The sequence below is a fragment of the Eucalyptus grandis genome, chromosome 2 (assembly GCF_016545825.1).
Source record: "Eucalyptus grandis isolate ANBG69807.140 chromosome 2, ASM1654582v1, whole genome shotgun sequence".
NCBI lineage: Eukaryota > Viridiplantae > Streptophyta > Magnoliopsida > Myrtales > Myrtaceae > Eucalyptus > Eucalyptus grandis.
This window is the reverse complement of record NC_052613.1, coordinates 2,837,445-2,850,055: the sequence shown is the minus strand read 5'-3', so window position 1 is coordinate 2,850,055 and position 12,611 is coordinate 2,837,445. Positions and strand designations below refer to the sequence as shown.

The window sequence follows — 12,611 nt, the reverse complement described above, 5'->3', positions numbered from 1 at the left end:
CGAGAACCCCCAAATCGGGTAGGGTTTCGACCAGATTTGGGTCGGGCCCGAGTCACGGATTCGAGTTAGGCCTTCGCTGATTCGGGCCAAATGGACCTAGTTGCGCATGGGCTGATCTTGCGTTAGGGGGGCCTATTTCGCCTTGTGGGCCTGGTCTATTTTAAAAAGAGAGGAGAGGGACCTCTTGGGCTGGACCCACACTTCGAGCCCACCCGGGCTGCCGGACTCGACCCACACCGACCGGGCTGAATCCGAGTCGGGTTAGACTAGACTTGACCCGGCTCGGTGAAAAAAAATTAATAAAATAAAATAAAATAATTTTATTTTTTATTTTAAAAAAAATTAAAAAAAATTAAAAATTTCAAAAGTTAAAAAAAGTGTAGGGTTTGGTTAGGAATTGCCATGACTTTCTTTTTAGTGTAATTGCGCATTTATTTGCTCATCTATTGATTATATCACGTGTTTAATTTGCATATTTAATTATGTGTAATTGCACGCGCTTAATTTTATAGCAATTAGGATCTTGGTAGCTATGATTGTTATTTTATACTTTAATAATTGTGCACCCATATGATCACCTCACATGTTAGTGTATATGTATAAAATCAATCCAAACTGCCTAACAAAAATATTTTCTTCTAAAATGAACAAGATTAGGTACCAAAAAGGCACTTATTGGTCAATTAGTGTAATCAAGTCCCCAACCCTAAATTCTTTAGTTGTGTAGGAGGCTTCACTTAGTTTCTAGCCGACCCCAATAGGCTAGTGGCGACTCCTTTTGTGCAAAATTCCTAAAAAATATCCCAATGTCATGTGGGGTATGGGCTTGAGAGACTCCATTGGGGACTTGGTTTTAAATTTTAGAGGACTTAGGCCAAGATTAATCTTATTCAAAAATATTTTTGTCTGGCAGCTAAGATTCCAAGTATGCCCCTAACATAATGTTTTTACAGAATTGGAGGTATAAGGGGAAGTGTTTGCTCACCTTTGTCTTGAGGGGAGTTGTAGGAATGTATGTTTATTTTTTATTTACGGAGTATTGTTTGCCTATAAATTGTTGTGCATGTATCATTTGTATTGCACTACACCTTAGCACGTACAACCTGTCGCCAGACTTGGGCTGCATAGAATCACTTAGGATGGTGTTGAGGTGAATACCACTCCGATTCACAATTGTGTAGTTCACACTGGCTTCTTTCATGTCCTGTAATCTCAGAAAAGGAAAGCAAAATCTCAAGATTCCGCCTCTTTCGTCAGAAATCTTCTAATTAGCATTTTTCACTTCAATTTTTCTTAGGGTGACGGTCTCTTTGCCGTGATGAGGGTAGATGAATTCTTGAAATGATCATCTAGACAGCTTGATGTACTTGTCAACTTTTTCCTTTGTAATTCTTGGTTTGAAGCTGGCATTTTGCGGTGAATTGACTTGGAACTTTTAACGGTCTACCGGTACCGCGTAGCATGATCTCTGTAGTTGATATTCTTTGTCACTCATTACTTGCAATTTGCTTCGGATGGATCCCAAAGTGGAGGGCAATTAGTTCAAAGTCGATTAGATCCGAGTAGACAATAGTCAACTATTACAGCATTGACCTTTGTAGACATCATATGACCGTACCTCTTGCTCCCATAATTATGACGGATGCATTTGTTGGTGAACCTCAAGGCTCAAGAATGTACTTGGGGTACCCGGAGGAAAAATTCCAGGCGAAGACCCCTTTCTAATTTGGCCATGCCCTGATCAGGAGGATTTAGGGGTTACTTCATGAACACGGGCTGCATCATTTTCCGCACAGCCCATCGACAGTCCTGTCAAGGTTGCTTTCCAGTAAAGTGGGAGAGAAGCTCGTGACTGTTCCCTGTGGAACTCTTTGCTCCTCCTTGAGATCCTGCTTGCTTTTGGATCATCGCATCGAACTCGAATCATCAGAAACGGAAGTAAAAAAATAATCTTAGTCTCGATGATAACACTTCCGTGTTATAAAACTGCAGATCTCTAAGGAAGTCTAGTCCAATGTCCTGTGAAACTTTATTACCAGACACCGTCAAATTGTTTCCTAGTCCCTTTGGCAAACAAACGATCTGGGTCTCAAAATTTCTGATAGTCATTCCACTTTTGCATTAAGGATTTTCAGCTGCCACCAGTATTATGTAAAGTGACAACGACGGCCTGTCATTAGAAGAGAGTCCCTACTAATATTGGAAGCAACTCTGCTGACAAGATATAGTCTATAGCACACACTCCAAATTTGTGCAAGTAGTCAAAAAACAATCCTTTCATTTACTTGTGCAGTGAATATTATCACACCTCAGTTTATCCACTTCCATCACACAAGTCTCTCTCTTTCAATTGAAGGTTCCAACGATAAGCACTGCTTTCATTAGGTCTTCACAGCTCCGGCACTCCTAAGAAGAGGTACCAGTTGACCTGCCTGGTGTTTCTCAGTGACGGCTGGAATCGCAAAGAAAGCCAACATCAAAAGATAAGTCTGTCAAACAACATCCATGTTGCATCTAACCTCTACCAGAGATTTTTCTTGAAATCAACAAGGAAAAGAGATTAAAAACTTACAATCACATCCACCAATATGATTTCCCCCAATGAACACATTAGGTACTGTTCTCAGCCCTGTCCAATCTGCCAATGCCAATTGAACCACAGCTCCATCACCTTCAAAAGGAAACTCAGATGGTTAAACAATGTTGTGTTAAAGAGATCATGTTCAACACGAGTTCTTCATCTTGTAGATAAGGCGATCATTTGCACAATCATGGAAATATCAACAAATTATAGTTAAAAACCCATGGTCAAAGAATCAAGAGATATGGGTCTTTGGGGACTAATTGAGCAACTGCAGGGGGAGATTTTCAACCGGCTTTCACACATGAATAGAACACTAAACCAGCAAATCTGTTTAAAAATGGTATCTTTGCTTTGTCAACAAAATCAGCCTCTAAATAGCCAAGAACAAGATGGTTTATATACTCGGATCAAGATTATATGCAGGCGGTTCAAGAGGCTAGGAGACACTCACCTTCCTTGTCCAGCTCGACGACTTTGTAACTCACCCCGAGCTGCGTCAACAGATGCTTGACCCTTTGGCAGTAGCCACGGTAAGTTTTGCTGCACAGGAAGAACAAGGTCAGTAAGATTGAGACCTCCCTGCTTCTGACCCTATTTAAACAATCTCCAAAACTCTCATTTTGAGCTGCTGCCACTTTGGGTTCTGCAACAATCAAGTCCTAACAGAAATATACCACACCGGCAACAGTAATCTCTTCAATCCGCTGGCAATTTCCTCATTACATGTGGTAGATTAGCGTTAGTGACTTGCATTATTGATTCAGTGACCGGCATGAAATCATACCAAAATCCACTGCCACAAACATCTAATTCAAAACCATTTTTTTCCCTCAAAATTCAAAACCCATTGTAAGTGCTAGTCTTGTTAGCGCGTCTCTCCTTACACATGATAGTTTAAGGTTAATGACTTTTACTATCAATTCAGCAACCAGCACCACGAGATGATAGCAAAATCCACAGCCACAAGCATCTAATTCAAAACCCTTTTCTTTTTTGGGTCAAAATTCAAAAACTCACTTAAAAAGTGCTAGTTTTTCCACCCCAAAAAATCAATTCTTCCCAATTCAGTTAATATATACTCTCTCCCATGCATCAAATTAGCACATCAATTCAACCGTTCAAAGCCATCGGCCGATACAATTTCGCCCGCGATCGGACTCGGGAGCGAATCGCATCGCGAACGACACCGGTACCAAAGTCAACGGCCGATCATTCAAGAACACGACTCGGGATGGCAACCTGGGTAAATCGAAATTCGACCGTTCCGGAGAAGCAGATCTCTCGATCGACGAGCAGCGGGAAGGGAGGAGGAGGGAAGGAGCGACCTGAATACGACGACGGGAGCCGACGAGGCGACCTCCTTGGCCTTGTCCGCGGCGGACGCCAGCTCCTCCTTGCTCGCGCCGCTCGATGATGAGCTGAAGATTGACCCCATCTCTCCTCCGAATTTCTCTCTCTATCGAGGAGAGAAAATGTGTCTAATAGCGTTGGGAAAATCCCAAATCAAATCCAAACAAGTCTTGTGTAATTAACTCGTAAATATTCTGAGATCTTGAAGAGAGAGGATGAGAGAATCTTTACTTAATTGACTTCACTTTACATGTGATTAGAGGGGGGCTATCATACCCAATGAACATGCATAAGGAAGGATATTAATTGTTGAAGAGAATAATAAAATATCAAATAACATCCTTAATACCTAATAACATCTCCGGCAATATTTTCTAATTGGGAAATCAATAATCTTTATGAATATATTTCATCAAGTCAATGTCGATCTCGAAAAACAACTTGAGCCAACATCATTATCGTCTACAATCAATATTAATTCTTCAATTTGAAAACATAGCTTACCTCCACATTCTTCATCATTTTATAGGTCCTTCTGAATCAAAGTTAGTTTGAGAGTAAGATAATTGTACTTTTATAAGCTATCCGAAAGATTCTTCTCTACACTCTTGGTGTGTTGAGCCACCTATCATAGAATGTAAAGACCTCTCAGCACTTTTTACAAATTCCAAATTGGCCTACTGCACTCGAGAATCAAATAGACTAGTGGACTGGTTATGAAGGCATTAAGATGTAACATGTTTCGATGCTCTTCCTCTTGTATTTTGACTTGGTTTTTTGAAAAAGAGAAAAAAACATAATTGGGCTAGGTCCACTTAAGCCCATATGGTGCTGATTCTTTATTGGCTTTTCTGGACCCTCAGTTCAAAGTGTTCCTTTTCAAGTCTTTGTATTCTTTCCTAGTGTTATTTTGGGATCAACAACTACTCTTGAAAGGTAATGGCAATTCATCGCCCCTCCTCCCCCTCCCCCTCCCTCCCTAAAAAAGAAGACCATTCCATATGGCATATAAAATAGTGTTAAGGCCTTGAGATTAATTGAGTAGGTGTTTAGCATACGATGCTAACAATGTCTAGTGAAGTTGGGGACTCGGTGCATATGACCTGTTGAATCACTTGACACTTACTAATGATTTTATGCTTGTCATTCTTTTATTCCATGTGCTTTGTGTTGGTAGTTTATTTGTAAAATAAACTAAGAAATGTCTTGTTCCACGTTGAAAAAATGTGAGTGCGCACATAAAAGAGATAACATTGATCAATGATCATTATTTTTTATTTATTGAAAAATTAGGATTTATTCTATAAAAAAAATTAACCATAAGTCCTGTTGAAACTTTGCAACTGTACAGTTATTTTTTTTTTGTTTATTGTTTATTTAATTTCGAATTTTTATTGTTTCGTCCAACGATTACTCAAAGTTCGTACCTGCTCAAGCATAATTTCTTAATCCTTAGAATGTTGTGTTTGCTTGGATATAACTTCTTGTTTACGCTATAAATTATTGAACGTGTATGTTCGTTGATAATATTCTTCTTTTCATTTTTTGTTTTCTTTCGAAAGAATATACATCCATTATTTCTAATTGTTTCCTTTAAGAGATTCTGGAGAAATATTAAAAATACTAGAATATAAATTTTCTGATGATCATTAATAACTTGTAGGGCAAATAAATCTTTAAGGAAAGTGATATCACATTTCAAAGTCCGACTAGATTGTTCTATCCAGCTCAATGATCCGACTTCATTGTTTTACTCAATTCGAAGTCATATTTTTGTTTACACTTTGGAAAGCACAGAAGGGTTGTTCAATCGCTTCACGCTTGCACCATATTGATATGAGAACTTGCTCAGTTTTCCTAAGATTTCCTCCTACTCTAGATGTGAATTGAGATGGTCATGTGTGAACTACCACTCTTAGGCATTTTTGATTTGTGGAATTCCATGTAGCGGTTGATAGTCAAGGCAAAAGAGGTCATAAATAAATCTAAGGAATAAGTATATTGGAAGTTCTAAAATTTGTCACAAAATTATAATAGAGTCCTAAAACTTATCAAATTGGTCAAGTATAAATCCTTCTGATGATTACAATTCTTGAAAGTTTAAAGAGATAAGTTTTAGGACTTGATTATATTTTTTAAATATTTTAGGACTCAATTTGGAGTTTCATGACAAATTTCAAGATTTTTGATACATTTATTCCTAAATTCAAGCCAAAAAACAAGAGGGTGCCCAATCGTTCGTTCATTCGAGTAGGCGGGCCAGATAGACACTAGCTCGGACACCTCGTGGCCACAACCATGGGACTAGAAAAGTCAAATGTACATGTATGAAAAGTGCAAGGGGAATCTCGTCTGAAACACTTGAGGCCAAATTTGATAATCTAAAGTCAAATTAAAGGTCTTTGCATAATTATGAACATGGATTGGCCTTGACTTGATACAAAAGAGAACCTTCCAATGACGGACCTTATCTACCAAACCTAATCACGATTGTGCAAATATAAGATTCATGATATTTAGGGATGAGCGATTTCAGATTTCGTATAAATTTTATATGGAACTTATTCGTTAAAATAGATTTCACATTCTTTGGAACTTGGAACTTACATTGCATACTCTAGAACTGTCTTGTCACAAATTTCAAGGTGAACTCCAAATTCCGCCTATGTTATTAATTAAACAATTGTAGTGAACCATTACCTTTAATTACCATCATGTATAGTTACAATTTACTAATCATAATTTATATTTAGATACATGAAAAATATGAAACATTAACAAAGTAAAAGTCGCAATCATAAAATGAAAACTTAGACTAGTGATTCCAGATTACACAACTATTATTGAACACCTTGGAATACCGCATAATCACATGAAGGTATAAACAAAGAAAAATTAAAAACTTATTCTAGGTTCTAAGTTTCCTATTCATCCAAATAGGTTCCTACTAGTTTTTTTTTTTTTTTTGTGATAATAACTTGTTGTGAGTTACAAATTTTTAAAGGAATACATTTCAAAAAAATTTATAATAATTTATTATTTAATTTTTTATAATCATTATTATTTTCAAAATAGGTTAAAAATTATCCTCTAATCATTTTTAAAAAACAAAAAAACTACCGACATGGACGTCAATATCCGTCGCCCTCGTCGCTTCGGTCGTTGCAGATCTCTCTCCTTCGTCTAGACCACCCTCAATCCAAAATATTCTCGGACTCGAAAGGTCTCAGAACCCCATCATTCTCGCCGCGTCAAACACTGCATTCCACCCCGACTCACAGAAAAAAGAAAACACTGCTTTCTACGGACCAAAAAAAAAAAAAAAAAACACTCCATTCCACCCACTCAGAGAGAGAGAGAGAGAGAGAGAGAGAGAGATGTTATCGCCATGCCATTTTTCAAAAACCCTGCTTTAGCATGAAGAAAGCAAGGGGTGATGTGAAAAACGAGACCCCAAAAGTCAAGCATCAGTCTGTCGCTCCGATTCCGCGTGGTGTAGCTGGGTTGTAGCTGGGTTGAAGCTTTTTATGAGATCACCAGGTTGAAGCGGAGCTCCCATCGCGCTCTTGCTCAAATCTTTCCCTTTTCTTCTTCTTCTTCTTTTCTCTTTGAAGAGAACTGAGAGAAGGAAAATCCGGTAACCGAGCATATCTCAAGCAGAGCCCATGAAGTCGAGCGGAGCGAGCCCATCAATCGCCCTTCCTCTGCTCGCGCTCTCCTCGTTCTTCTTCTCTCTCGCCGTCTCGATCCTCGAATCACCGAAGCGCGCCTCATCTGCCGAACTCCACTTGGATTGTCCCTGGAAATGTCGTCTCCATCGGCATCGCCATCATGAGCAAGTTCTCGTACAGCATCGCTGCCCAGCGCTGGGGCAGTACTCCCTCGCCTCGCCGCTGCCAGCAGTGTACGGCCTCGCCCAGTGCCATGGGGACTTGACGAGACCGAGTGCCGCCTGCTTTTTACCGAGAGCTGGCCCGGATTGCCCGCTGCCTCCCCAACTTTGGTCGGCTCTACCTTGACGGCTGCTTCCTCCGTTACGGCGATTACGACTTCTACAACGAGACCGTCGATCCAACGCACGACATGCACAAGTGTAGCTCCAATTTGACAGTCCCGGCGGAGGAGATCGTGGCCGAGCTCTCGGATAGGGTGGACCGGGTCCTGAGGAATGTCTCGGCCAGCGCAGTGCGGAACAAGGGCTTCGCGGTGGCCGGGGAGGACGGAGTTGGAGGAGTCGCCGGGGTATATGCTTTGGCACGGTGTTGGAGCACGCTTGATGCCGGCGGTTGCAGAGCCTGTTTGGAGAATGCAACTTCGATTGCGAGAAGCTATGCACCTGGAGAAGAAGCGCGGGTCATGAATGCGGGATGCTTCCTCCGTTACTCGACCACAAAGTTCTACAACGTCCCCAGTAGCAAGTTCTATATCGTCCCCGGTAGCGGAGGTAACAATTAGTCTCCCGATCTCGGTTTACGACTTAAAAGATGGCTTCCTCGCCATTAAAGAAAAACCGACGCTCTTCTATGTCTGCTGTCGATTTCGATTTTTCCAATTGTGGTTTCCTCATGTTGGTCGATTAAGGCACTTCTTTTAATGATATTTTTAATTTTTTCTCTTTTCATTTTTTAAATATCAAATTATTTTATTATTTTTATTTTATTTTTCTTTTTTTAGCCAATCGCCAACTTTGACAATCGTGATGACCTCATGCAAGATCAAGCTCGAGTCTAGCTAGATCGACAAGGCTCAACCCTTGTCAAAGGTCAACAAGACCTCGGCACTACTAGAACAACGAGCTCATCCCTTGCCTATGGTCGATCGGCGCCGTCGTTGAGGTCGGTGATTAGTCGAGAAAGCAAAAATAAAAATAAAAATAAAAAAAAAGGAAAAGGAAAGAAAAAAATAATTTTTAAAGTAATTTAAAATTTGATTTTTTTAGAAAGAAAAATAATTGAAATTATTTTAAAAATTCTTATAAGAATGAAGTTTCATTAATTCAAGACTTGAGCCTAAGTCTTTGGGGACTAAAGCTTGAGTGTAAGGCCCAAGCATGTCCTTTATGGATGCTTTGGCTCAAGTGCTGAGGCATAGGGCACAAGCACTAGGGGTTTGAGCTCGACCTCGATGGACCCGGGTATAGGCACCGAGAGCCCGGCCTCAATTGACCTAGGTCTAGTCTCAATGGACTCATGCCCAAGAGATCTGGTCCCAACCTCAATGGATCCGGGGCCAACCTTGATGGATCCAGCCCGAGCGTTAGAGACTCAGGAACTAGCGTTGGGATTCTCGTGTTCAAACGTAGAATTTCAAATCCAAGCGCCAATACCTAATAATATTTTGGAAATGTTTTCCAACTTTTTCGAAGATGAAATCATTTCTTGATTATAAGCATAGATTTACGTTGACTAGAAAAATATTTTCCATTAACTCATTTTCCTAAGCGAATCAAAAGCCAAAAAATGAGGACAATGTTTTTAGAAAAATATTATCCACGAAACGAACATAACCTAAGAGTACATTTGTTTGACGAAAATTGTTTTCTCAAAATTAATTTTCGAACTTTCATCTGTTTAGTTCGCCAAAAATGATTGATCAATTGAAAACACTTTCCGATCAAGGAAAATACACATGCATAAAATTAGAAAAGTGAATTCCTAAATCTAAGATGGTGAATACACTTTCAAAAATTGCTCATGTGGAATTTTTAACTATTTTATATAAAAATCGATTTTTTTTTTTTTTATTTTCTTTTCTTTTCCTTATCTTTTTTTTTTTCCTTTTTCCTCCTCCGCCGATCACCCGGTGCAAGCCCACCTCGGGCAAGCTCAAGCCTTGCCAGCCTCGTTGCAACAAACCCCAGGATCTAGCGAGCGCAAACTTGCCCGAGGTTGGTCAGGTTGGCCTTTGTTGGGCCTTGTCGACAACGCAAGTGGCCTGTCAATGCCTGACGACTAGTGGAGGAGGATGAAGGAAAGGGAAAGAAAATCAAGTAAAAATTATTTAAAAAATGAATTTTTTTTTTTGTGCATGAGATTCCAAACGAGAAAAACACTAGAAAACATTTTTAGTCATATATCACCAAATAAAGGAAAATTAATCATTTTCTTAAAAAATGATTTTCCAAAAAACATTTTCCATTTTCTTGAAATTTTCCCCCAAATGAACACATCCTAAGTTTAATTTGGTTGATCTTATGATTCGATGCTTGCCAGATTTTAGGAATTATTAATGAACTTGCTCATCTCAACCTGATGTTGTCTTTATCATTTCGCAGTTCATCCGGGGTTCGCATCACCATAGCAATAATCTCATCGGCTACTGCAGCGACTTCACTTGTTCTCATTGGTGCATACATTGGATATAAAAAGTACTCTGAGAAGAAACAAAGTAAGCAATTCGGTTCAAATGCGTAAAATGATCTCTTAGTAATTCTTGATCACAAGCTTGATGACACGAATTTCGAATTCATCCTTATTTAGTGCAAAATAACCTCATGCAATTACGAGCGAGCAAGAGCAAGTTTAGCTTATATTTCAAGTACAAGACACTGGAGAAGGCCACCAACTTCTTTGATGACTCGAGGAAGCTAGGCCAAGGGGGCGGCGGTTCCGTGTACAAGGGGATTTTACCCGACGGGAAGGTCGTCGCGGTTAAGCGGTTGGTGTTCAACACATGCCAATGGGCAGATGAATTCTTCAATGAGGTGAACCTGATCAGTGGGATCCAACACAAGAACCTCATGAGGATTTTGGGATGCAGCATCGAAGGCCCAGAAAGCCTCCTTGTCTACGAATATCTTCCTAAAAGAAGTCTTGATCTAGTTCTTTTTGGTAAGTAGCTGGTTGTTGCATAACCGCATAACACACTTACACAGCCATCGTTTGATGCCAAGAAGAGATCCACCCTTCACGACAAGCGTCGGTTCAGTCTGCATTCTTAGTAACCGGCTTCTTGTATTACAAGCAATGCTTCCATCTTATGATTTTCGAGTCAAAGGTTTCAAATATCTGCTCCATTAGTGTCTTGCCTTCTTCGGTTATGTCTGTCCCACTCCACTTTGCTTGTCTTTCTAAATAAGAGAATAGAATCTGTTGTTGCAGTCAACGATGCGACCACCGTCATAACTTGAGAGGAGAGGCTGCACATCATCATAGGTACAGCTGAGGGCCTTGCATATCTTCATGGAGGTTGTGGAGTGAAAATCATCCATCGGGACATAAAAACCAGCAACATCCTCCTCGATGAAAACCTCACAGCGAAAATCTCAGATTTTGGGCTTGCCCGATGCATTGCTATGGATAAGTCTCATCTTAGCACAGGAATTGCTGGCACACTGTAAGAATGCCTTTTCATTACCAGCCTGCTCGAAACCATAGTTGGCACTTTCTATGTCCTTAATTTGACAAGTTTGGCCCCTTAAAGGGGTTTTGCGTATCATCCTTTCCTTGCACTTCATATCTTCTTTGAGCTAAGTATGGTTTATATCTAAAAGACGATTGACTATGCAGTGGTTACATGGCACCTGAATATTTAATGAGGGGACAGCTAACGGAGAAAGCTGATGTTTATGCTTTTGGGGTGCTGGTTCTTGAAATCTTGAGTGGTAGGAAGAATAGTGTGTACACACGGGGTCGAGCTCGGTATTACGGTCGGTAAGGTTTCTTGTCCCTACGATCATGAGAACTTAGACTGACATTTACTTTCTTGCCCACACTCCACTAGGATTATCTAATTTTTCTTTTGATTTTCCCAACAAACTCTATCGTTGGTTTCTACGTTAGTGCTAGCAGATTTATCTTCAGATATAAGGGACCATGGAAATTCATGATTGCTTTGCAGGTATGGAAGCATTACAAGTCAAATAATTTGGTTGCATGCATTGATCCGGCCTTACAAGGTAAATTCCCCATCCTGGAGGTGTCGAATGTGCTCCAAATCAGCCTCCTATGCACTCAAGCCTGCATGGAATTGCGACCGCCCATGTCTGGAGTCGTCGAGATGCTCCACGACAAAAACCGTGTAGTCCCCCAACCGAGCCAACCCCCGTTCGTCAACGCTAGCATGCTGTTTGACAAATCTAGCAGCGAAAGCTCTACATGAACACATGGCTGTTGAACTAGCTCACAGCATCCGAGTTCTCTTCCAGCTTTGCTGTGTTGACCCTTTAGGATTGGGACCTTTCTTCTTCTTCTTCTTCTTCTTCTTCTTCTAATGAATACGAACACTTTGCAAACGACTAGTAATGCAGATTTTAGTGACATCATGGCAAGAGTCCAATGTTGGTTAGCAGCATGTTTAGATGACGATGAGTCCAATCTTAAATCAATAAATCACGAATATCCCATGAATATATGCATCTAAGTGAGATGTGATTGCTCTGTTCTTTCATAGTTTTACTTCTTGATTGGAGGAGAATCATACCATGTTGGGATGTTTTGATTCCAGTCGATCATAGGTTATGTAATAAAAGGAAAGAAAAAGAAATAAAGAAACAAACGTCATTATGTTTTTTTTTTTTCTTAGTTTTATGTCATTTTTTTCTTCTTTTTTGGTCGAAATAATTTTATGTTGCTTCAAAATCTATGACTGTCTTGCTTACCCTTTGCTGCCCATCGCTTTGGCGCATTGTCGCACGTCCTCTTCTGCATTGATTTCACGAAAAAAAAAAGATGATGAC

The 12,611-nt window shown here is 40.0% G+C and overlaps 2 protein-coding genes across 2 annotated transcripts; one reads left to right on the top strand and one right to left on the bottom strand.

Moving 5' to 3' along the window:
* Positions 1 to 2,176: 2,176 nt before the first annotated feature.
* LOC104417996 (glutaredoxin) lies at positions 2,177 to 4,188 on the bottom strand. Its single transcript, XM_039306353.1, has 4 exons — positions 3,910 to 4,188; positions 3,036 to 3,124; positions 2,573 to 2,671; positions 2,177 to 2,452 (listed from the first exon to the last, which is right to left on the bottom strand). The coding sequence occupies exons 1-4, from the start codon at positions 4,017 to 4,019 to the stop codon at positions 2,382 to 2,384; spliced, it is 369 nt and encodes a 122-aa protein (XP_039162287.1). The 5' UTR covers positions 4,020 to 4,188; the 3' UTR covers positions 2,177 to 2,381.
* Positions 4,189 to 8,017: 3,829 nt separating this feature from the next.
* LOC104434279 (cysteine-rich receptor-like protein kinase 1) lies at positions 8,018 to 12,034 on the top strand. Its single transcript, XM_039306031.1, is given in 6 exon segments — positions 8,018 to 8,378; positions 10,414 to 10,764; positions 11,035 to 11,269; positions 11,443 to 11,555; positions 11,558 to 11,586; positions 11,774 to 12,034. Coding segments are annotated over 6 exon segments (1,350 nt in total).
* Positions 12,035 to 12,611: the final 577 nt, after the last annotated feature.

Bases quoted from the DNA above. Each gene is read 5' to 3' on its own strand.
- LOC104417996 (XM_039306353.1), bottom strand. From the start codon at position 4,019: ATGGGGTCAATCTTCAGCTCATCATCGAGCGGCGCGAGCAAGGAGGAG. The intron at 2,672-3,035 runs GTGAGTGTCTCC...TTCCTTTTGAAG, and splicing joins CGTCGAGCTGGACAAGGAAG to GTGATGGAGCTGTGGTTCAA. The intron at 2,453-2,572 runs GTAAGTTTTTAA...TTGCGATTCCAG, and splicing joins TCATATTGGTGGATGTGATT to CCGTCACTGAGAAACACCAG.